A 26,395-nucleotide genomic window follows, 5' to 3' on the forward strand; every position below is an offset into this window, starting at 1 on the left:
TATTTGTTAAAAAAATTCAATCATATACTAATAACACTAAATAAAAAAACCTAAATATTGATTACACTAAATTAAAAAAACTAAATGATTTTCATTTTATGTTCATTTCTCTTTTAGTTTTTATATAAAACTAAACACAATTAGAAAAACAATGAGATAAAAAAACAATCTCTCATATATTGAACGCAACAAATTAAAAAATTTAAATAGTGATTGCATCAAATAGACCAAGCTATTGTGCTAGCTTCCACTCAACGAAAGATACAACATTAATGGAAAACTTAATCGATCAAAAGACGATGTATATAACTGGTTTAAAATACACTATTTCATATGTTGCATTCAGAATTTTGAAGAGCTCTGAGTGATTAAGCGATCAAGCGGTAAAGCTAATTCAAACGAGAGCGTTGCCTCCACGCTGAGGTCTCTCTACCTCGTTCCCAAATCCAATCCAACTCTACAAATTCTCGTAACCAGCTCTCTTGCCTGCGGGATTTTTTTTGCTTGACTAGTCAAGTGAAGGAATTTTCAGTTTTAAAATTTGAAAGATGAGGAGTCCTAGAGGAAGAAATAGTAGAAAGGAGGCGAATGGATCATCGCACAAGGACTTGACTAGAGAAAAATCTACGAAGGCGTCTGGCAGAGGAAAGAGGGTCAAGTCTCCTGCAACTAGCAAGCAGCAAAAATCTCAGCCCGAGCCTGAAATCTTTCCAGATCATCGGAGCCTGGTAAATTGTTCTAGCATCGTAAAATCATTTCTATCTAGTCATATTTTTCATTTCTTCCACTTCAATATGCCCATCTCGTGTTTTAATTCACCTATTTCTATCCTCCACTTCAAAACTATCCACATTTCTATCCGTTTCCTTTCCTTTTCTCTCTATTTTTTCCAATCTATATATATCCTCCTCCTTCCCCTTTTTTTCAAACAATCGACCCATTTTCATCTTTTTAGTGGATCCATTTCCACTACATTTTTCAATCCGCCCATCTTACTTGCAGTCCACCGACCTTTGTATAAATATGTCCATTTTATTTAACTTGTTTTCTTAGATTATATTTTTTAATACTTTCAGTTCCATAGATGAGCTGGGTTTCATCTGATTGTGTGCCCTATTGTGCTTATGCGAGATTTATCTGTCAGAAATGTCTCTGTAGTTAAAGTGTTGGTTTAACCAGTTAACCAGTGGATCAGAATGTCTGTCATGCCCGTGGCGATGAATTTGCGTGAATCAATGACAATAATTGATTCATCTGCTGAGGTCCATTACTCCATGCCTTTGGCAATAATGCTTGGGATTTGCATGTGCATTTTTCCTGGAATATAAAATTTCTGTGGTTCTGTTTGATTTTGGCCTGCACTATCTTATTAGTACATGATGGTTGCAAAGGAATTGCTCTAATAGTACAGCTGAAAATGAAGTGTTGGTTTAACAGCTGAGCAGAATGTCAGCCTTGCTTGTAGCTATGAATTTTATGAATCCATGATAATAACTGATTCATTGGTTAATATCTATTGGTTCATGCCATTGGCAACAAGACTTGGGATTTGCATGTATGTATTTCATGGAATGTAAAAATTGTTGTTTTCTGTTCAGTTTTGGGCCTAACTGCATGCTGGCTGTGAGTTGCTTTAACAGTGCAGGCAAAAATGTCTTCTGGATCTGATTGCGAGTTTCATGATTAATGACATTATTGGAGCAATTTGCCAAGATGTTTTGAGCGATGGAAAGCTGGCTAGTCCAATGACAGCTTTTTGATCTTATATTAATCCTGAACTTAAAAGCAGAAGGTTCAGTGGCTATTTCATGATATTTAAAATGGTTGCTCCGTCTTCCTATATTTTATGTACTTGTTGAAGAGTTGGTCAAAGTTTGAACAATGTGGCAGCAGAAGATATAGATTGTTTGTGGCTGTAACAATAGGTTCGCATTCATCAATCACAACAGTTATCCATTTGTTACACTTAAAATGAGTTACCGAAAAATCCTGTCCCCATTCGGGTTATGGGAATTATATTCAAAATAAGGTCTGGGTCAATACAGAAGGTTTAACATGCATAGTTTGTCGCATTGTTTTCAGCCCCTAGATTTTCATATGGGTATATGTCTATGGTTAAAGGGTTGGGTTTTCAGTGCAGAAGTGTGCCCTACTTATTGATCTGACATTGAATACATCTATTAATTGCAATACCTTTGTCCATTTACTAAGATGTTTTGTAGTGATTGAAAGCTCTGTTCAATTTGGGATTGAGATGGAGGAGTTTGTACAAATGAATGCCAACAAGTACAGTAATAGATGCTGTTTGTTATGTCAGGAGGGAAAATTATAGTCACGGGGGACTTACAAGTGAGAAAATCAAGGCCTGGGATTTATGTAGGCCTATGTTAGTTATGCATTTAATTTGGGTTATATTCTGAAGGGTAACAACCACCTGGTAAGTGACAGTATTGAGCTTGATGTCATTTGGACCAATCTACTTTTGGTATGAGCTAGTTTAGTCTTCAATACTGATATGATCTAATCCTGCCCACAATACAGGTGTGCCCTACTTATTGCCCACAATACACAGCTGTGCCCTACTTATTGCTCCGACAGTGAGTGTGTTTATTAATGACAATAAATTATTCATTTGCAATATTTGCAGTGATTGAAAGCTCAGTGCAATTTGGGATGAAGATGGAGGAGTTTGCCTGAATGAATGCTAACAAGTGCAATGAGAAATACTGTTTCAGTCCGTCCAGGAGGGAAACCTATATTTGTGGGAGATTAACAAGTGAGATGATTAAGGCTTGGGATTTATGTGGGTCTGAGTTGGTATGCATCTCATTCGGATCATATACTGAAGGGTAACAGTTGGCCAGTAAGTGCCAGTACCAGTCTTGACATCATGTGGGTCAGTCTAATATTTGTATGAGCTAATTCTATCTACAATATTGTTATGGTATAGTTCTACCTAATCCAGGTAATTTTTCTGAAAGAGTCATAACCATTTGGAGAGTCCATCTGCCTGAGAAACTGGATGCCCGTTCTTTGAGGTTTATAAAATGCAGTTTTATCTTGCTGTTCACTAATGTGTATTTATGGTGTTTCAAATATGGTTGGTTTTTTAATGAATATTTGTCTTTTTAAGGAAAATAAAATTCATATTCAAAAGAGAGTTTCTAATGACAAATTTCTGAGCTTTTGCAACTTATTCACACTTTCGCTGCTGGGTTTTAAATTGTTGAGAGAGTGAAGGAAGATCATCTTGCAATGTGATGCACCATTTGGATGGTTCTATTAGAATGGGTTATTGAAACCTGTGGGTCTTACACAGGATAAGGTCTTTTATTTTTGCAACTTCCTGAATGATTATTTCAATGCTTGGTTTATTTTTATTTGATTGACCTAGCAGGAAGGTGTTTCCAGAATAACGAAAAAATATATTGTAGTGCATTCTATTATTGAGTTGTTTATATGTTGTATATGTTTCCACCTGGTCAGGAAATAATCCAATCAGATTTATAAAACTTAAATGCTAATCAGTGCAACACTGACTCTTGGGTATGTTGGGACAAGTTCTAGGGACAGGGGGTGACAAAGCGCCTCAATTTATGGATGATGGCAGGGGGGTGCTGATAATATACATATAGAACTTGAAATACTAGTTATGAAATGACGTTTCAGTATAACATACCAAATTGAACCACTTGAATATAGTGAAATTGTAATGTGAACCAGAACCGTTGAACATTCAATATAATACATATGATATACCCAATAATAACATTCAAAATTCAAAATTCAAGTACCTGTCTTGGCATCAACATGGTTGCAGAGTGGTTGAGGTGGGGGTACTCGAGTACTCCCGAGTACCTGGTGTGGGGATGGGTACCTTTTAAGGTTTTGTGTGGGGTCGGGGGATACAAGTCCCTGGGTTTCACTAATGATAATAGAAATGGGGATTTAGTATTGACTTTTGTTCACATCTTTATAGAAGTATTTGAAAACATTGAATTTTAGCAGTATCAATATTTGTTGAATTTGTTCCTTATAATTCTTCGATCTACTTCAATGAGTTTCACTTCTCTTTATCTACTAGAAATATTAAGAAATCCCTTCAATAGATGCATTTCAATTTATGTCTAAGATACCGATTCGGATGTGGCAAGCATGTTTTTTTGCGGGGGATGCTGATGTTTCAAAGGTTAGCACTCAATGACTCGTTTGACTATAGTCAATAACTAGAACAAGGTAATGTTTGAAATTAGGACCACCTTGCTGAAAAAAAACGTACATTATTGACTATTCATAAGTACATGTGTTGAGCTTACTCTTTTGCTGATATTATGATGCAAGTTTCTCAGTTGAGAAAGTAAAAAGTCATCAGTGCTGTTGCAATGGAGATAATATGATAGCTTAGCTATGAAATGTTCAGAAGCCACTTCTTGTCATAAGTGATATTTATATATGTTCTCAATATCATAAAAGAAATGGAATAGGAGTTTTGATATAATTGTACTTATTATACTTGAAAATAGGACGACTTAATGTGTTGAAAGTTTGCTAAAATGGCAGGCGATCATTTTTCTTGCAGGAAGATTTATGGCAAGCTGCTTTTCCAGTAGGCACAGAGGTTTGTAGAAATATGCTGCTCCTACGAAATCAAATTTATCTTCAAACTGTTCAAATATGCAAGTCTCAAGAAATCTCTAGATTGGAAATTGAATGTCTTAGGACCTAATTACTTTGTCTGCTAAATTCATAATATAAATGTTCCCACTCTTTGGGGTTGGATTCAAGTGATATTATTCCAGGTTATCTGTTCTGAAAGCTACCCTTTAATTCATTTTTACATATGTTTATGTATTTTTAAATTTAAATTTATCTTTAAATTGCTTTTCTAAGCCAGTTAGAAAGTTCCACTAGAGTGTTGAGATTTAAAAATGATCCAAGCCTGATTCTGTTACTTTTTTTTAACAGTGGGATAACCTTGATTCTGTTTATAAGATTAATTGGGATTTCTCAAATTTGGAGGTATGGCATTGCCTCATAGCATAGTCATTTTTTTTGTTTTTTTTGTTGCAGCTTTGCATATATGCCATTATTTGTTTTGCTACTGCTTAATTGATACGTAGATAGATATTTTGATGTAATTTCTACTTCAGGAAATGATCTCTGAATCTTACTTTGCATATATTAGTGCTTATGTAAGCAACTTCAAACAAGAGTGTTTTGAACTACATGCTACTTAATGGTGGGCAAGTATTTATTAAAATTTATTATTGTAATGCCCAGAGAGCATTTGAAGAAAATGGAGTGCTTTATGGAAAGAGAGTGTATCTCTTTGGTTGCACAGAACGTAAGGGCCTTTCCTTACAACATTTTGTCTGTCATTTTTTTGCTTTGTTTATATTATTCTGGTTGTGTGTAAATTATAGCTCAGCTAGACCTAGTCATTTGTGGTAGCTTGTAGTGTGTCTTTCTTGGTCTTTGCAGTGCCTTCAAGTTTTTGTAGTATTCTCACACTGACTTTTATGTTTAATTGCATGCAGCTCAGCTAGTTTTTTTTGATGGTCGCAGCAAAATTGTTTGTATTCCAGTCGTTGTAGCGGTAACTCATGCTTACTATTTATCCTGTTATTTAGAAGTTTAACACACTTCTGCAATATGCTAAAGTACAGAATAATTTCTTTTATTGTCTTAAAAGACATTCAATGTGATTTTCATTTTTATTTTGTGTTTCCTTGGTTGTTTCAATTATACATTTTTTGTTCGGGCTGCTCATATGTTGCCCTTATAATGTAAAAGTTTAATTTTAAAAATACATTCATGGCAAACATTGTCAGACATTATTCTTCACCATATAACTGAGTACTTCAAAATATTTTGTTCTTGTATGAGCTTATCTATTGTTCACTGACATGATAGAGTAGCTTCCCACGAGAACAATATTTCATGGCTCATTTATATATTGTGCAAACTGCTTGATTTTATTTTTATCAGTATATTTTGAGATATGTGGTCTTATGGACAGTCTAAAGATAGTATTGCACCCTGCCGATTTAATTTGTCATGCTTTTCTGCATCATATTATAATAAGCATTACATTTTTCTGAACAGGTTACTTCTCCATTCCCACCCTCTGATAAAATAGGAATTAAGTCTGTTCAAATGGAAGGAGAGACTGTGGTGCCAATGAAACAGATGAAAATGGATTGGGTTCCATATATACCCTTGGAAAACAGGTATCTGTTCACACAAGTGTATTTATATTTCTGTTTAGTATTTTACTGCCTTCCAATTTAGTCTCGAAATTTACCTTTGTTATTATGGCTCAATTTTTGATATAAATTCTTGCTTTGGAAATTGTCTCTGGAAACCGCAGGCTTAGTCGAGTTGAAAGTTTGAAATCTCAAATTTTTACAATGCAGTGCACTCAAAGAAGGTGAGTTTTACAAACCAAAATTTGAAATTGATAAAATTGTTTATTGATGTCTTGTAATATCAGATTATATTTCAAGAAATGTCTTGGTACTCTCTGTTTGATAATGCTAGAGCCTTTTCCACTTCTTGAAGAATGCTGCTCATTTTTTTGCAAGAATTTGATACTTACAAGGCAGGTTCCATAGAGTAGGTGGTTTATGGTCTCTAACTTTACAGGACCCTTGTAATTGACAGTATTCCACAATTCTATGTTACTTGTCTCCTTGAAGCCCTTTCTTTTGTGAAGAAATAGAATCCTATGTGCAGAATCCACATGACATGGTACTTGGTACATGCTAATCATTGTGTATATTGTTAGTATTTCTCATTGATGATTGAACTGTTTTAGTATTGAGGTTATTGTGCTACATTTCTGGTAGTGGTGATTGCATCCTTAGTAGTGGTGATTGGTTGTTGACTGATTGGATCTGTTGTGTATCTATTGTGCTGCATCTTTGGTATTGGTGATCACATCTTCCTCTGACTTGTTTTAACTGATTGGATCTGTTTTGTACTCATTTTTACACATCACCATGTGTGCGGTTGAAAGAGCTCGTCACATTGTTAGTGGTTATAATAAGAGGTAACTGATCCTGTTTGTGTGATAAGTGCGAGTATGCTAAGGAATCAATGTGTAACGGATTCCTTGCATAGAATTTTCATGATTCCTTGCAGAGTTAACAGACTCCTTGCAGAGTTTGTTCATGATTCCAGTTTGGCATTGAGGGCAAATGCTGCCACTTGTTTGAAAACCGGCCTCAGCAAACCAAACCAAATATTTGGAAGCACATATACAGGTGCTGGCGATTTGCGTTAAATCTCTGGCTGCGAGAATCAAATATAGGTGTAATAGTTGTAATGTGATTACTCAATTTCTTTGTGCATCAGTAGTTTTGTTAAAAAGTTGATGTCAGGAATGTATCAGAAGCACTGAATACTTCTTCAAAAACTCACCCAGTCTATTGAAATGTAATAATGAGATTTCCATGTTGCATATGGAGGCAACAAGCCCTGTTGGCATTTTAAAGTGTTGGCAAGCGCGTACTGGAAATGGTGATATACGTTTTCTTTCCAAAACCAGCAGAATGAATCATGGACGTGACACTTGTGCACTGTAGAAAAATGATCTCTGCTAGAACGTGTACTGTTATTCTGGAGTTGGCATTTTTTTTGGGTGCGTTGAAGGGTGAAAAGGACAAAATCTGAGAATAACGTCCACTGTTTTGGAAGCTACTGTAAAAGAGTAAACTGAAAATGAATCTCTGAAAATAACAGGATGTGATAAGAAAAAAGGGTCGAACAGGACTGAGTTTTTGGGAGATAAAAAAGGACTGTTTGGAGCTGGCATTTTATTAGACAAGACGAGCCATTTTTGTATCCCGGAGTTTGAACGGATATATTTAAGACTGTGTGGTGTGAAAACAACTTTGGATTGTTGAAAGATTAAACAAGGTGGGTTATGATAGCAATTTATACAAAGCTCTTAAGGCTGTAGCAGTTATGAATGGCATGACAGAAGATGAATTCACGAACATTGGGTGAGCAAAAGACAATGAGATGAGTGAGAGCTGAGCGTAGAGAAGGGAGTTTGAGCTGTATCTGAACTACTCATAGTTGCTGTGCGGTTGGTGGGGAAAGAGTTTTAAAAAGGAGACTCTGATAGTATATCGGCTTAATCGAATAAGTGGTGTTGATGACTTTGACTCAAGATTTTGCATCTGTTCATTGTAGTTGTGAAGACTGAGAGTGCCACCAATCCAATCTCAGACCTTTTTTTTAACTTTTTTGCTTGAAAGATGAAGGTTTGAAATATGTATTAATGTGCTGTTGTTTGAATGGTTGCGGCCATTCACAGTTGAGTTGGAGCTCTTAGATATGTTGGAGCCTAAGTTGAATTGCTAGAGTTGTAGCTCTTTTGTACTGGGTTGGCCTTTGCTGATTGCTCAGTGAACCTTGGTTTTTACCCAAGAGTTTCCATGTGATAAATTTTGTGTGTCACTGTCTTCTGTTATTAAAATTTTCAAAATACTGATTCACCCCCTTCCCCTTTCAGTATCTTCTGTGTTTTCCTAGATGTTGTGCTATGGATGAGCAACAAACATATGTCTAAGAAGACTATAGTTGTTTATGCAATAGAAAGGTTTCTATAGTTTATTAATTTCCAAATTTTTAACTGAATTGTTGCTTCTCCAATAACTCTCTTTCCATTATCATCAAACATATCAAAATACTTCTTTAAGTGGCCCTAAATTGCAGTGAGCTGTCAAGTTTTTAGCAGCATTAATAACTGTCATAGGGGGCTTACGAGTACTAGGTTTCATCTTCTTACTTCTTGTCTCTTCATCAGATGGCTTTGCCTTTATGACTTTAGCTGTTTTTACCCCTTCTGCTCTTAACTCTTTAATTGCATCATCTGAATTCTTCTCTTCGTCATCACCTGCTTTTGTACCCTTATATTTTTTTGTGCTATGTTCTTTTACCTTCTTATGAGACGGTTTAGGTTGTTCTTGATGTTTAGGATTGACCATCTTAGATGTAGAGGCTGCCTTTGGAGTAGTTGTCTTAGGTGTAGTATAAGGCTTTGCAGTTGGAGTAGTTTAAGATGGAGCAAACCTCCTTGCCTGTCTAGATGAGGGTGCAACAGGAATAGTGCTTCGAGTAGCTGCATCAACATCAATTGGATGCTCTGCTGCCTCTTCTCCTCTTCTTACGTTATTTTTCCTTTCTTCTCTTAATTTTATAACAGGAATACCAAAATCTTCTGCCAATGCCTCAACCTCTTTTCTTATTCTTCTCTTTCTACAAGGTTTGTCGACCTCCAAAAACCTTTAGACTTTTCTCCTTGTCTGTACCAAACCTCTGTTCATATGGATCTATGGGTTTGTTCAACAAAGCTTGTACATAGAAATCAAGAAGAGTAGCATCAACTTTATAACCCATCAACATAACCCATGAAGTTCTTGGTTGAATTGCTTCCATCAAGCAACTATTTGTCTCAACCATGAAACATATAAAATCCTATTATTTGTCAATAATTTTCATAGGGAATTCTGTACTTCAAAGTGCATCGGCTCTTTGAAATTTTGAAATAACCCCCAAAGTACTTCTCCTAGTCTTGCTGTCAAGCATAAAATAGAAATCTCTGATTTGAACTGCCACTGGTCTATCGGTATTCCATTGAAAATCACCAACACTGGGAAATGATTCATGAAGTAGAAGAAATTATACAAAACCAAAGAACCATACTTGAAGATTTGCTTTTTGTCTTTCTTTATCTTTCCAAGGTTCTCCAATAGCCAAACTATCAAAGCTTCACAAATATCATACTCACCATTTTCTTTAGCCATACTATGAGCTGTATGCATGACTGTGCTTGAAATCGAGTTATCTCTTCTTGAATGATATACCTTTTAAGCAATTACCATAGTGTTGAACCTTACATGAAGTTGGATAATATTTTTACTAATTGCTCTCTTATCACACTGTGAACCAATAAGATTGGTGACCAAATTGTTCTTAATGGACTTAAGAGCAGGTATTTTACAGACGCATTGGAACCAATAATTTTCTCAGGAATGTCCCCAGTGATCTTATAAATTCTGTTTAACCAAATGAATTGATCATGGATTCTACTCAACCCATATCTTGTCCACACTCCATCAAAAGTAAGAAATGTCATACTTTTTGCAAGCTTCTTTTCTTTTAACACCTTACTACTTATGTCTCAGACCTGAATTCACAGACAAGTCCTTCTATAGCTGATGATGCCCTAGTTCATATATATGCCATTATATCCTCTACGTGAAACACACTGTAAGGAATTGAAGAAAAAACACCATTCGGATAATCTTCCTTACTTATAGGGATGTTACTTGAATGTAGGTCTGGGACAGTTGACGATGTCAACGATTTCGGGCTTGTCCATGATGCAAAATGCAAAATTTCAAACAATGCACTAAAATAACCTTTTTCAATGAAACAAGAGTTTGCTCATGAAATGTCTGTTGATCAGTTTTAATCTCTTACAAATTGCCTTTCTGAGTAAAGTACTGAAAAGCCATTGTGACCATTCATGCATCTAACTTTTTGTCGTAATAAATGCACTGTACTGTTGCTCATGTTTGGTTCTCAAATTGTGATACAAAATTCAATCTGCAAATCTTTGAAACTTGTATAGATTCCTGCATAGATGATTTAATCATGTCTTGCAAACCTTGATAAATCAGAATGCAATGTTCACATCTGTATATCAACTCGAATCATGGGATTGTAAGGATTTTTCATGAAAAACTTCCCCTAGGATGAAGGCCTTAATTAAATTCTGATAGGAAACTTGTACATCAGATTCAGGCGTGGACCCACCATTAGCATCAAGATGACTCTTTGGTACCTATGTCTTGCTCATCTGCTTTTTGATCTCTTCCACATCAACCTTCTGTTTGGCCTTGTTATTGTTCTGCATGTGATTGTTATTGACCAGATCTCTTATGTTCAATTTCACACTTCCAAGTGTACAAAATTTTGCAATATGACCAGTATTGTTGCATTTATAACATGTCACATTGGATTGACCATTACTGTAGTCATCTAATTTCCTCTTGATCTGCAATTCTTAGCAGTGTCCAAAATTCTTAGCAATTTATTGCATACAAAGCATCTATCATTGAAATTTTGAATATTAGGCTGTCTTACCAGAGACTTCTTAGGATTGCCATTCAGATTTTCTGATGAAGGATTGCTTTGACTTCATCCTGAGCTTTCACCCTCTTCAAATCCAGGACCTTGTGTACTACCTTTCATTCTCTGACTAAGTTGTGTATCAATCTTTGTTGATCTGGCTTTGAACTTCTATGTGTATCATTTGCAGTAGTAAGTTCTTTTCTCAAGATCTCATTCACTCTCTTAAGTTCTTGCCCATAAATCCTGGATTCTTGAAGCTCATGCTGCAATTGTCCAACTTCACTATTCAATCTGTTGCATTCATCAGATTTGTCCTTCAAGGATTGCTCAAGATGTTCATTCTTCCTCCTCGATACAATCTTCTTTGTCATCTTCATCACCATAGCTTCCATCTTATGCACCAGGTTTTCATTTGCAGTAGTAAGTTCTTTTCTCAAGATCTCATTCACTCTCTTAAGTTCTTGCTCATAAATCCTGGATTCTTAAAGCTCATGCAGCAATTGTCCAACTTCACTATTCAATCTGTTGCATTTATCAGATTTGACCTTCAAGGATTGCTCAAGATCTTCTTTATTCTTCCTCCTTGATACAATCCTCTTTGTTATCTTCATCACCATAGCTTCCATCTTATGCATCAGGTTTTCTTTGTCTTCTGCAAGCTGCTCACATCTCGAGGCTTGAGTATCATCATTCGAGTTACCTTTCTGCTTCAGCTTCTCAACTTGTCCTTTCAAAGTCTTAATGAAATTTTCAGCTTCCTCAAGTCCTTTTCAATTCCATGTTCCTGGCATTAGATTGATCAAGATCTTCAAGTGCAACCAGGAGCTGCTTCTGAAAGCTGCTTGAAAGTTGAAAGCATTGAATTGCCCATCAGGACGTTCCTCAAACTGGTAGACTTTGTCGGAGGCACAAAGCTCTGATACCAAATGTGATATTAAGGAACATTGAAGGGAGAGAGGGAGTGGGGTGGGGAGGGGGTGAATTAGAGTTTGACAATTTTTAACTTTGTATATCTGACTCTTTAACCATAAATAAAATGCAGTAAAGAGTAAAGCACAAAAGCAAACGGCAAACATGCATAACATCATAACCCAATTCTTTTGCTTACAAGGGAAAACTATGATGCGGATGAAACTTACAAGATATACTGTGCAAAAACATATCAACCTGTTAAAGGTCTACAAAAGGAATGCACATGCATTCAGGCACACTGCCTAGAATTCACTGCTCAATTAAAATAAGGGCTACAACCTTAAGAAAGACTTACTGCCTGACAAGATATATGGACTACAATTCAAAATTGATGAACTGGATCACAAAATCTGAATATGCCAAAGCAGTTACCTTGAAGTACAATAATCTGAATCAATACACACCATCTGCTGAATCGAACCTCTGATCACATACCCTTTGCATACATACTATTCACATCATTGATTAAATCAACAAAGTAACTCAATCTTATATGTCCACAAACAAAATTAATTCAACACTAGGTCAACCATAAGAACATATTACAAAAATATTGTAATGTGTTGATGGTCAAATCCATATGCAAAACATATTGTGGACCTCCAACAACCACACATAATAAATCTCGCATGTTAGCTCAACAACCTTGAACTCAAAAGCAAACGATCTGATAGGATCACATAACAATTTGCTGACATCTCTTTCCTTCATTGTTCATTTGAAAAGTGGTTCTCAGATCCTTGTAACTCAAGAGCAGTGTCTCTTGCCAAAAAGCTTTCCAAGAATTTGTAACTTGCTTGTTTAGAAATAATACTGAATTGAAGTTTGAATTGGATTTTTTTCAAAATTTTCTATTGGAAGACTAAGATTGTGTATTTCTCAAAGGTCCAATGCTAATTCTCTGGCTTGACCTCGTTGCTCACCACAGTGTTAAATTCATTGATCTTTTGCAAATGTTTACATTTCTATAGATGATTCTATTTGGGCAGATTGCTAGAAGAGTAGACTGATAGATTTCGGTGTGTCTTCTAATCTGCAATCTAGCTCTCCCTTATACCTAACTCAAGGGCCATGTTCATTGAATGGACATGTCCCTCTCTAGGTTGGCCTATTTAACAAAATAATTGTTTCCTCAAGATTGGTGTTCATTGCAAGAGTTACTAATGGTTAGTAACTAACTAACCACACTAGTAAATAAGAAGGCTTATAAAAGTCACAAGGAAGATGCCGATCTGTCTAGAGGGGACAATATGTTTTATTGACCAATACTTTAAGGGAACTCATGCATCCAGATCAGACTGATCTGAAAATCAGAACACTTGTCTTGTCAAAGTTACAAGGAATTAACACTCCCTCTTAACTTGATAAGCGATAGAGACATATCTAGCAACATCAATAGAGATGACTAAGCATAGATATACACTCTATACCTTTTTGAATTTCAAGCATGATGTATCATAATACAAATGATACTTGAAAACACATCATATTACAAATCTTGTAATATAAGTTATCAACGGAGCTTGTGATCAAATCTCTTAGCATCGTTCGTAATACAAACTTTCAAATCACCTAGGCTTGCAACAGAAGGTGTTTAACAAGGCTTGTGATATGAAGTATTACCTGAACTTGTGATAACAGTGTCGTACAGAATGCAATACTCAGGATAAAGACTGGAGAATAATTGAATTCTCCCTTTACCCAAGTTGTGACGTCTGGAGATTTAGAAATGTCACTCTCACAACATGATCTTGGTTTCGTCAAGATCTAGATTCTACCAGCAATCCATTACTAGAATGCCTTACACAGGATAAAATTCGGAGAATAATTAAATTCTTCCTTTATCCAAGTTGTGACTCATAGGCACTGACAAGCTCATATCACAACATGATCCTGAATTAAGATCTGTCAGTACAATGGATAAAATTCGAGAATAATTAAATTCTTCCCGTATTGAATTTTTGGTTCATAGACATAGAAATGCCTCCATCACAACATGATCTTAATTTCATCCAAATCTGCCAGTAGCTCTCTACTGGTTAGAACATTATCTTAGAGATCGTCATCTCTTATAATGTCTTTATACAAGTGTTCATTATTTCCAAAATCGTCACCTCTTAAATAACAAACACAAATGGTGAAGCCCCATAATAGTCAATATCCTGACACTAATATAAATTATCATAAGAATACGAAACAATTCAATCATACTTGGAGCTTTCCTGAGATGATCACTCTTAGAGAGGTTTGATAAGAATACCTGCTTTCTAATTTCCAGTATTTAAGGATAAGTCTAAAGATAATTAAATTCTCGCTTTATCCAAGTTGTGATTAATAGATATCGAAATGTCTCTTTCACAAATCAAGAAATGCCTTGGAAACTTGTTCCCACTTTAGGGGATCAATTAGGGGTAGGTGAATGACCCAACAGCTAGACAACTTAATAGTCTAATGCAAAGAAGCAATAATTTGCAAAGAACTGCGATTATGCCTCATTAATCATGAGTAGTGGAGCCAACCTCTTGAAAAATCTAAATTTATGAAAAAAATTGACCCAATTTTCAATGATCTTTTAGCATTTAAATTGTATCAAATCATGTTAAAATCCCTAAAAATGATAAAAAATGTGCGAAAATTGTTGCAAAATCTTATAAAAGCCTAGAATAATTGATAAAATTACTGAATCCATTAGACCTAGGAATGTTTCTAGAAAAAAATCAAAGTCAGTGCTAAATTAGTGTGGAAACAATTTTCTCTCTGATCTTTGGCAATAGCTAGACATAAGAGTAGGAGGACAATCTAGAAGCATCCAGGATGTAAATGCAATCTTGCATCACCCAAAAATATTGTCTGATTTTTCAATAAGTCCTATTTTGGGTAAGTGAATGGCACAATGACTAGACAACTTATTAGTCTAATGCAGAGAAGCAATAATTTGCAAAAAATTGCGATTATGCTGAATTAATCATGAGTTGTGGAGCCAACCTCTTGAAAAATCTGAATTTATGACAAAATCATTGACCCAATTTTCAATATTTTTTAGCATTTAAATTGCATTAAATCATGTTAAAATCCCTAAAAAGGATTAAAAAATGTGAGAAAATTGTTGCAAAAACCTATAAAATCCTAGAATAATTGATAAAATTACCAAATCACTTAGAAATAGGAATGATTTTAGAAAAAATCAAAGTCAATGCTAAATCAGTGTGGAAACAGTTTTCTCTCTGATCATTGGGAATAGCCAAACATAAAAGTGGGAGGACAATGTAGAAGCATCTAGGGTATAAATGCAATCTTGCATCACCCAAAAATATTGTTTGGTTTTTCAATAAGTCGTATTTTGGGTAGGGTTACTATTTTTGATAAGTTTACTATTTTTAGTAGTTTGTTCATTTGAGCACGATTTGTTCCAATTGCGTCCACAAAGGTTCATTTTGGATATATAAGCCTGTTAGTACAATTTCGTGGCAAGATCGAGTCTGATTTTGAAGATATTGAATTTTTATGTTTTGGTGGGGTGGCTCAAAACATAGAACTCAATTTTGAAGTCCTCAGAGGCTTCGAAAGGGGGCCGAACTTTCTTGGGTAGTGCTTCATGACCACAAGGGTATAGAGTATTTTGAGAGGTTTCTGAAAGTGGTTATAATAGCAAAATATAGTTCTAAAATACAATCAAACACTCCAATGAGTTCTAAAATCTGTTTGGGGGCATATTTTTGCATATTCCAATGTAGGAAGAAACAATATAAGGATGATCAACCTCAGAACGAGGGGTTACGATTTTTTAGAACTTTCTAGGGTTGATAAACTTCCCAATATAAAGATGATGAATAGGGATTACCTGGGGGGAGTTTTTACAGTGGATATGATGGCTTTGGCTTGCAAATTATTGTAATGAAATGCCCATGTGGCTTTTTAAATATTGTAATGTCATTTCATTGAAGACAATAAAATTCAAGTGTTCCTATCATTGCAATTGTTTAGTTCTTGCAATTTTTTTGTTTATTTCTCTGTCGTGTTGTGTGTTTGGGTAAGGGGAGTACCCTTCATCATAGGAGCAATAGTAGTCAACAATCGAATTTGAAAGGGCAATCATTCTAAATTGTAGGGAGTGTATTACATAATGTTAAATTAACTGATGAATTTTTTGTAAATTATGGTTTCAATATGACCTAAACTCTGTGGGCGCCCCACCCCATGGATTCTCATGTGAACAAATTTACAATCAATATATAACTTATAATTAAATAATAGTTATAATGTAGGATGTCGGTTTGGGTTTGGTTCCAAGTTTGAGTACGAAAAATTGGTTCGCTAGTATGACAAACTTTTGAAAAGGGGTTTGTGTTCGTTATTACAAAAACATGTAAAGATTATGTGTGTGTGTGTGTGTGTGTGTGTGTGTGTGTGTGTGTGAAGCCTAGAAGCATGAGTATCATAAAAACATTTAAACACCATAAACTTGTAATCATAGCATCATGAATCATGATCATACCATCATAACATCATTTTGACATGTTCTCTAGCATCATGAATCATGATCATACCATCATAACATCATATTGACATGTACTCAAGCACAACATCAAAGATTCAAAACATTAAAATGTCAAGTGATAAATTGCAACATCAAGTTCAAGTATCATTGTTTCAATTTCAACTAATGGATTAAAATTTTATTAATATTCTTCATCATCCTTTTTTCCTTCTTCATCTTCTTCTATGTTGGCATTAGGTAAGGCCGATTGGATCAGCTGCACCAATAATATTATTGGTGTCAATATATTCAAATTCATTAAGTGCAAGCTAAGAAGTGGAAGCCAAGATAAGCTTTTAGAATCCATTGTTTAGGGTTGTGGATGTAATATGGTGCCTAATGAAACTCGAAGGTTCATTTTTCCCAACTTTTATTCGTGCAATTTTTCCCCCATGTTATTCAAAGGCAACAAGAGTTGTTTTTCCATATGCCAACATATTCTAACCCTAATAGTGGATGTCAAAAAATAATTAAATTTGACAACCAAATGAAGTTGATTGTTGATTTTGACCATTTGTTTGGTGGTTCCATGTTTACCACGTTGGTCTGCTTGAGTCCAAACTTGGTGTGGTCTGATTCGAACCACTGCCTTGTGGGTTGGATCTTGTCTAGACTCATAGGCGGACCAGACCTAAACCACAAACTAGTTCGTACTCTTGGCTGGTCCAGGGGCCCTTAGGGGCAAACTAGACATCCTAGGTTATAATCATAAAATTAGTTTATAATATTTTAATTTTGATATATAATTAATAAATCCAATTGTTAATATATATGTGTATATATAATTTTTCTTATTATAATCAAGGTTATCCCAAGTGTTTAGGATGAGGACGGGGGGACGAGTTTCCAGGACAACAAGTTTTTTTGCATAGTTTGGGGATTACAAAAGACTATAAATATAGGAAAGATTTAAAATATATAAGGAAATTTGCATATGTTCATTACATTCATATAAAAGCATGGATAAAGCATGCCATTTAAACATCATTGGACCTTAATATACAACATTTCTATAGACAAATTCAATAAGAAACATGCATTCATTATTAGGAATTCATTGTCAATAGCAACAAGAACAATAACCTACCTTCTAAATTGCAACACATTATTATCATTAAATTTTGCTATAAATGATCAGTGTACACATTACAGGCATAGTGTTATTTGCACAAGAGTGCCAGCACATGAAATACTAATATACAAAACCTTAGAACTTGTGTTGGAGTTGACTGTTGCAGGTCTGATATTGAATCCAGAAAGGGCTGCAACAAATAGTGGATCAATTATAGGTCTCCCAATGATCCAAATTTGGGTTACACCCCTAAAACTACACCTCCATCTCATTGTGAGTGGACTGATATTAAAAGGAACAGGTCTGCTGTACAGTTCCTCTCTTGATACAGGTCTGTTATAGAAAGATGGCACGTTGATGCAACATCCAATGTTCACCAAGTCTTCCTCAAAAGACCGTAAATCCAAAACCAACACAACACTGATGTATTGCCACAAAATGACATAAAGATGCATGTTCCAGGTCTCTAATGCACTTTTCAAACTTTCTCAACACCTTCGAAACATTCTTCTATATGAATCTGAGAGTGTAGCATGACTGTAACAACATTCTTAATGTGATGCTACAAAATACTAATCAGAGGACCTGAACTTAGGAGCCCACTTTAAAATTAAAAGAGTTCTATTAAAGAAAAATGTGTTTTTTCAAGTGCTGTTGCCACCTATCCTGTTGGGGATACCTATCAATCTTAAGGACATGCAAGGTGTTCCCCATAAAGTTTCTCCAGACTGGGTTTCCAGGATGCTTCTTGTGAATTTAAAAAAAAAAAGGGGATTGGGTGGGGACATGCCCTAGCTGTTCCCAAGTCCCAGAAATGTTTCCGGTAGGGGACGGGGGTTTCTGGGGATGCCTCCCTGGGCAATAGATTATAATTAATTATTTAGTTCTATAATTAGCATTTGACTGCACCTAAAATAGCCGTTGCAAGCTAGGCATTGCCAATACTAGTTGGTTGCTAGTCTTTTACTTTAGCTAAACAAATGCCTTTTGTTGAATTCTACTCCATATAAAGGACTTAACAATTGTCGTTATGGAATATAAAGCATTGCAATTTTGGAATATGATTTGACAAGGTTTCTTAAATATTGAACTACCCTTACAAACTCCTTGCTTCAATCACAATAAAAGTCTTCGAACACTTCAAAATGCCTTTCACTTTTACTAAATTCCTAACAATAGTTAGATTGCTGTCTCATAAATTTTGATCTCAGTTAATTTGTAGACTTGCTAATATTGATCTCAGACTCTGATAACTATTTGGTGATTGCCCTCCTAAAAGGTCTGATAAATGATGATCTCAGTTACTTCGTAGGCAGTTAATATTTGATCCCAGACTTAGACAACTATTTGGTGAATGCCCTCTTTAGATAGTCTGATAAATATTGATCTCAGTTACTTCATAGAGCTAATATCTGATATCAGGTTAGGCAACTATTTGGTACGAGTATCACATTTGATCCTGGCTTAGAGACATTTAATTTAGAAACTAGCTGGATATACTTGATTTCTCATTTCTGTGCTCACAGACTAGAGAAAATTTTAATTTGATGAAAGCATTTGCTCATTTATTATGTGCAGTAGTGATTCAATGAACTGTGCATCTTTCTTGCTATTTTAAGTTATATGAGGTTTTATTATTGAACTCTCAAGTGATTTCTCTGTTGTTCTGGCTATTAGAGTGTTTAGTATTTAGCATTTAATTTTTAAAAATATTTGTTTGCAGGGCCGCTTTGAAGCAACTGAAACAAGAACAGATTAAGAAATATGAATATTGCTTACCTTGTAAGCGCTCTCTCTCTCTCTCTCTCTCTCTCTATCTCACACACACACACGCACATATTCTTTCTGTCTCTCTCTCTCTAAAGACTTAGAACAATATTTTCTTTAGATGCTTAATACCTTGAACTTTGAGATGAAAATTAAGCAGGCAATTGTTTCAGACCTAATTTAACACATGCTATAGTGTCTTACACCAGTAGTGCTTACACCAGTCATGTCAAGAATTGCATTTAGTCAGTGGAAAAAAGGCCAGCTATATGTTGTAATGTTGGAGCAGCCAATAACAACTTGCAAATACAAAACACTCCACAAAGAAGCAATATGCAAAATGAGAAATATCTGAAGTATGTAATGTAAAATCAAAATGTACAAATGAGCTTTGTTTATAAAGGCAAACAAGAAGATGTGAGAAGGTAGGATTGAAACTCTTACCAGCTCTCTAAGTATGAAACTAATGTAGGACTCTATATGGGAGATTTGGTGTGTGTACACGCTTGATGAAAGATAGGTCGGGTTTTCACCTCTCATGAACTCAAAAGATTGATTTGATCAGTCTTCCTATTTTGTAGCCAATTTTGCCCAATTCAAATTAGATTAACTATATGAATATATTATAACATATTTATCAAATAGAAACACAATTAATAATACTTAAATTGGGAAACAATACCCAAATTGGAAATAATGCAATTACTTATAGCTATCCCTCTATATTCAGCAAAGAATAAATATTGCATTCACAGATTTATACGACAGTTCCACACCTAGATTCACTTATTCTAGGCTGATAACGGTAACTTAGAATTTTGCTCTTGATCTACGTTTCTCCCTTTCCTTATCATTCGATGCTCAAACCTACTGGTCATAACTCATTGGCGAAGAGCATATTTAAAGATGAAGTTACAAATTGTTTAAAGGTCTGGCACCCTATTCAGGGTGTTTTGCTTTTAAGGGGTCCCACAGGCTGCTTTGGCCTCCTGGACATTATTAAAATCTTTCATTCATTTTCTAATTGAATCTCTCTCCCATTTTATATCTTTTATTGTGGGAGGGTAAAAAGTCGCACCTTTTATTAACATCACATCATATGCAAGAGATGCATCCCTTAGCTATTAATCACTGCCATTTATATGTTATTTTTCTGCCTCTTAATAATTTTTAATGGATCACAGTTGTCCCTTTTAAAATAATCATTGCCATTTATAAGTTTATTATTTTGGGTTGGCCTCAAACAGGTTAATTTATCATCTTAAATTAATAATTATGTTTACCTTTCTTTGGTCATCCTTAATATCCTTTCTTTAATGAGGTTGGCCCCCCCGTAATTTTTAATTTCCAAGTTTGAGTATAAACAGAAGCTGCAATTGGTTGTATTATTGTCATTTTTGTCATGTCCGTTTTCTTATGTTAGGTGGCATGACAATCTGCCCTTCCCAAGATTACTCGTTCTCAAGCAATTTTAAATTGTCAGAAACAAAGATTTTGGTTTCTTCCAATTTAGCATCTTCCATAGGCAAGTTTTTGCACACTCCTACAGAATTTGCCAATTTTAATTCATTGCCTTACTCTGATTGCCCTAGAAGGAGATAATATAGTTTGTTTCTTGACTGAAAGCGGATGAAATAATGTTTTCTTCTGGCAATTTACAAGTTACAGAGCTACCGTTTAATATTGTTTCAAAAAGTATTGTCGATATGATAGGTGCCATGACATCTTCTATGTGACAGAAGCTAGAGGCAACCCACAGCCTAGATGACACAGAAAAGATAGACTGAGCTTTCATAGCACTAAAAGCCAGATGTATCCCTTCAACATCCTAGTACCTGTTACTTGAGTGAGTTGTGCATCATTTTTATAAGCACCATTCGATACATCACGAGTTCCTCTTTGAAATATACAATGAATGCATATGTCAGTTGTCTTGCAATTTGTACATCCGGCAAAATGCGCATTCACATAACATTATGTTGTTTTAAAATTTTTGCAGCTAGCCGGAGTTACACTCTGATTGTGCAGGTTCGAGATGTAGTCACATTGTTCCCAATAAATTTTGGAATGTATCCTACTCAAGAGGCTCCCTAACTTAGAAACATGCTTTAAACGCCCCAGGGATATAGTCTTTGAATGATTGGAGGTTGAAGAAAGCTCTATGGTCTTTAATTTAAGCTGTGTGAAGAGATTCAAATGATTGGAGGTGGAAGAAATCTCAATGGTCTGTAACTTAAGCTGTTCAAAGAGTACATCAGGGTCCCATAACTGTTATTTCATAATCTTTCTGTATTCAGATTTTCAGTTGATCCAGGAGTCAACAAAGGTAGTAGTGCTGTATGTCCTTTCCAAAATTTGCCTAAATTGCATGACATCCAAGGAGAATTGGGAGACAATCTGTCGTAGGCAACCTGGATTCTCCTATACAGGGCACAGTTCCAGTAGGGAAAGATGTCTTATTTCCTGGAATGAAATATTGTGTAACCTTGATATAACATAGTTAAATGCTAACTTATCAGGTGATGCGTTATACAGGTATTAATGCCACTGCTATTTTTGATTTTGAGTTTTACCAGTACATCATTCCAAAGTTTGCAAATCTGCTGGAGAGTTTCATCTCCAAGAGAAGTCCAAGAACCACAAATATCTTCATATCGACTTTCACAGAGATTGACATGAGTAGGAATGAGTAAAGTGCATTCTGGATGCAATCACTCTTTTCTTAGTTCTGATGGTATGTCAACTTTACAGTTGTGAACATTTTTTTTAAATATCATGAGCATGTGCTAAGGTTAAATAGCTGGAGCATTGTGATGCCTTTTAAAACAGCCTTCTTTATAGGGCTTTACATCCACAAATGGTTAAGAGAAGTGTGCCGTAGAACTCAATTTTATCTAATAATGCGGACTTTGCATTCACAAATGGTAAAAGAAGTGTGGTGTTGAACTTAACCTTATTTGAGAATGTTTTTAGAAGGTAAAGGAGGCAACGTTGTAAGTCAAACGTAGGTAAGCAATATCAAAAGGACATTGAGCATTTTATTTTCAATACATATCTGTCCAATAAATCTTTAGAGTCTGATAACATTTATAATTAATTCTCTGGACCTGAATGATGGAGCTCCTTTGGCATTTTGCAGGCTCTATCAGATGTTTTTCAAGAGTTTGAATAAATAAATACACCATCTTGATAAAAATTCTGGCTGAACACATTAGACTACTAAGTTGTCTATTCCTTGTGCAGTTGGCACTTAACAATAGGTTATCTTAGTCAAAATAAATGAAAATACACAAGAAATGGGATAATATTCTTAGATCTTGGACATAATGTGTGTTCTTTTTGGTTATACTCCATTATTCCCGTTACTTACAAGTTCGACAAACTTCTCTCTTTTAGGCAGAAGCTCTGTCCATTTACAATCTAATCTAGCGTGACATTCAGTTCTGAGCTTGCCTTTTTCTTCTTTCGCTGTTTCTGCATGGTCTGTTTCACATATATGTTTTGTTTCTTCTTGATGATATAAAAATAATTGTAAATCTGAGTTGAAAATTCAAAATTGTAGCTTCAGAGTATGCGTTCTCTTTAAGCTTAATTTCCCCACAAAATTTCTTTCCAACTCAGAAATGCTCTCCCAAAATTTGATTATGTTGATGGACAAGATCTCCTTCAATTTAATTCCCTGTTTTTGAAGACATACACATTCAGTTGCTAATTTCTATTTACCTATTGTAATAGCAATCTGACATAATTTGAAAAATTGAAACAGACTTTTATCAGCCTCTGAAGGAGGATGATATAGAACAAGATACAGTTGTTCAAATTATGTATCCTATGGAGCCACCGGTTAGTATACAACGGCCACTTTACAACATCCACTTTGTTACTAAATGAAAGTCCCAGTTACATGGTAGCCACTGTGAATTATATAGCTAATGGTTACACTCTTGTTTCTGATAGAAAGTCTTAGTTAAATGTTAAGTTTTGGTTGTTTGTAACATAAATTGTGAATTTTATTGTGCAGATTGTGTGCGAGTTTGACTGGGAGTTTGATGAGATTCAGGTGATTATTCTTCCTGTTCAATGGACTTTTTGGCTGATCTATGAGTATTGATTGTCTGCTCGGCTAAGGGAATATGTGATTTTGCATATTTGTGGATGTGCTTTCTGATATGGAAGGAGGGATTTATCTAAATTTAACATCTGTTGGGATTTTCATAATATCTTTGATTGATGATATGACTGTAGTTTTATACCATTGTTGAGTGTTTCAGCTTGATAATTGATCTTTTGGTAATATCAAAATAGTTCTCGAGCTTTATATTGAACCATTTTAAGGAACTTGTAATGTATAATTTTGAACAGGAATTCACTGACAATCTTGTTAAAGAAGAAGCACTACAAGCAGAGCAGAAAGAAGAATTTATGGTATTTTGAAATTTTCTTTAAATGCTGGAAAAATGACTATTACTACTGAGGTTATGGATCTTTTTTTTTTTGTTAATAACTGAATACGGTTGATTTTGTTACTAGAAATTTGTGAGAGAGAGGGTAACTGAATCAAAGAAGAAGCAACGTCAGGTATGTAGATATCTCATTCTTTGAGATCATTTATCCAAGGATACATCTTTTGTGATTTTAAACTAGCAGATTATATATTTTTGTTTTGAATGATAGTATAAGTCTTCTACAGTAGCTTGCATCCTTTTGGACTTTGAGAACAGCATTTACATATTTTGTGTTTTGCCCAGGCAAGGGAGGCAAGGAAGAAAGCTATTGAGGAAATGAGCCCCGAAAGTAAAGCTGCTTTTCAGAGTATGCGCTTTTACAAATTTTATCCTGTTCAGACCCCTGGTACCCCAGATATTTCAAATGTCAAGGTATTGTTCTTTTTCCTTTTTTGAATCTTGACTGCATTTCTAGCACCAAATTTCTCTGGTTTTGATCCTGTCTAGTTTTGATCTATTTTTGCTCAATTTTGCAGGTGCCATTTATTAATAGGTATTATGGAAAAGCGCATGCAGTCCTGTAACATGAGAACTTCACTTTGTTTCTTTTTTCCATCACTCAAGTGCAATTAAGTTAATAGTTTTCGAATTCAGTCCCAGTGACTTGATATTTTACTCAGAAGAGAATCTGGTACTGTACAGTAAGTATGGAAGTAGAATTTTGGAAATGGCCAAAAAGTTGTTCTCTTGCCTGTGACAGGATTGTGACTTTGGCTGGTCAAAAGTAGGATTACATTGTAGGAGAGAAATGGTAAGGCAAACTGATGTAGTTTTGCCAACCATGCTCTGATTTTGAGTTTCAGAGGCCCATTTATTGTAGTAACCATAGTAATTCAATTCACCTGAGTTAATTATCATACAAAGCTGAATATAGTCCTCGATCTTTTTTTCACTTCCTAAATGGTTTTGTTTTGGCATCATTTGGATTCCTTATTTTGTCATTCCATTTTCAATGTACTCAGCTTGCATCAAAGCAAGTGCCCGGGTATCTACTATTAATTAAGAAGCCATATTTAATGTTTGAGCTAATACAGGAAACCGGGCATTGCAGGTCCCATTCATGGTTATTTTAATATTAAATTTTAATCTAAGCAGTTGGTCTTTTCGAAGGCAATGTCTACCACAATCATTTCAGTATGAACTGCTCCATATTACAAACTCCACCACAATGTCACTTCATAATGTGCTTCATTACATCCCCGGGTATCTACTATTAATTAAGAAGCCATATTTAATGTTTGAGCTAATACAGGAAACCAGGCATTGCAGGTACCATTCATGGTTCTTTTAATATTAAATTTTAATCTAAGCAGTTGGTCTTTTCGAAGGCAATGTCTACCACAATCATTTCAGTATGAACTACTCCGTATTACAAACTCCACCACAATGTCACTTCATAATGTGCTTCATTGTACTTTGTGTAATGAAGCTTAACTCCATTCCAAAGTCCAATTTTTTTTAAAAAATGAGTGTCTTGTATACTTTTTAACATGATTGATGATGCTAGCATGACATGTCTTCTGGGTCCACATGTTGACCTGGAGCTATGAACTAGCGAGGCCACAAATGGGGGACCTCATCCCTTTTTTACAAAAGCTAGGTGCAAACTTGTGAGCACATGGGATCAGTGAAGACACAAACCCACAATCACAATGGCCCAATGGGGGTTTGAACCCAGGTGGTGACAACACCATCACTTAATCAACATACTAATGGGTGAACTCTAATTCCTTCACAATGTATTTTTGTAATGTGCTTCATGGTATTTTTGTAATGAAGCCTAACTCCATATTAATCATCCTATTAGTGTAGAAACTCTGGTATATATGTTCTATGAATCACTAGAACTAAAGGTGTTAGCATATATAATTTACTTGAGCTATCTAAAAGGATACTACTAGCAATCACAATTTGCAATGGGCATGCTGATAGGGGTACAATTAGCTAAGGCAATTAGCTTTATTTGATGTTGTTTGAAGTACACAAATAGATGCAAACAAGTTGTTGCTTTATTTGATGTTGTTTGAAGTACACAAATAGATGCAAACAATTTGTCAATTGCTTTAAAAGCAATAGAGTAATCTATTTAAACTGTATGCCATTCCAAATTTGTACCTTATGCATAGCAAGAGGTGCCAATATAGTATGAAGGAAGGGTCCTCAAAACTTGTGACATTGCTTGTAGATGATCCTCTTTGTGCTACTAGTTAAGGTAAAAAGGTGTTGTAGTTGATGAATCATAACTAATTTAGAGTAGGTGTATAACCACTAATGAATAGACAAACAATTAAATGCAATAGATTATGACAATTGTCACATACTTGGTGTAGAGCAATAAAATGGAGGTTCGAGTTCAACTTTGGTTTTTAGGGTTTTGACTTATCATGTATTTGA

The 26,395-nt window shown here is 35.1% G+C and overlaps 1 protein-coding gene across 1 annotated transcript; it reads left to right on the forward strand.

The window, feature by feature from the left end:
* The first annotated feature begins 333 nt into the window (after nt 1-333).
* On the forward strand, nt 334-24,902 carry LOC149543036 (protein HEAT INTOLERANT 4-like). The gene is made up of 14 exons (XM_089797970.1): nt 334-728; nt 4,580-4,618; nt 4,966-5,019; nt 5,281-5,344; nt 5,538-5,596; nt 6,106-6,230; nt 6,371-6,430; nt 19,453-19,511; nt 23,263-23,339; nt 23,518-23,556; nt 23,859-23,921; nt 24,027-24,074; nt 24,245-24,373; nt 24,478-24,902. The coding sequence occupies exons 1-14, from the start codon at nt 549-551 to the stop codon at nt 24,523-24,525; spliced, it is 1,044 nt and encodes a 347-aa protein (XP_089654096.1). The 5' UTR covers nt 334-548; the 3' UTR covers nt 24,526-24,902.
* The last annotated feature ends 1,493 nt before the right edge of the window (nt 24,903-26,395 follow it).

Source organism: Cupressus sempervirens, chromosome 8 (genome assembly GCF_028749045.1).
Source record: "Cupressus sempervirens isolate cs-2001-9-10 chromosome 8, ASM2874904v1, whole genome shotgun sequence".
Taxonomy (NCBI): Eukaryota; Viridiplantae; Streptophyta; class Pinopsida; order Cupressales; family Cupressaceae; genus Cupressus; species Cupressus sempervirens.

What these genes read in the sequence shown, in the direction of transcription:
- LOC149543036 (XM_089797970.1), top strand. Translation starts at nt 549, where the DNA reads ATGAGGAGTCCTAGAGGAAGAAATAGTAGAAAGGAGGCGAATGGATCA. An exon ending in TTCCAGATCATCGGAGCCTG is followed by an intron (nt 729 to 4,579) that starts GTAAATTGTTCT and finishes TTTTTCTTGCAG; the next exon opens with GAAGATTTATGGCAAGCTGC. An exon ending in AGCAGAAAGAAGAATTTATG is followed by an intron (nt 23,922 to 24,026) that starts GTATTTTGAAAT and finishes TTTTGTTACTAG; the next exon opens with AAATTTGTGAGAGAGAGGGT.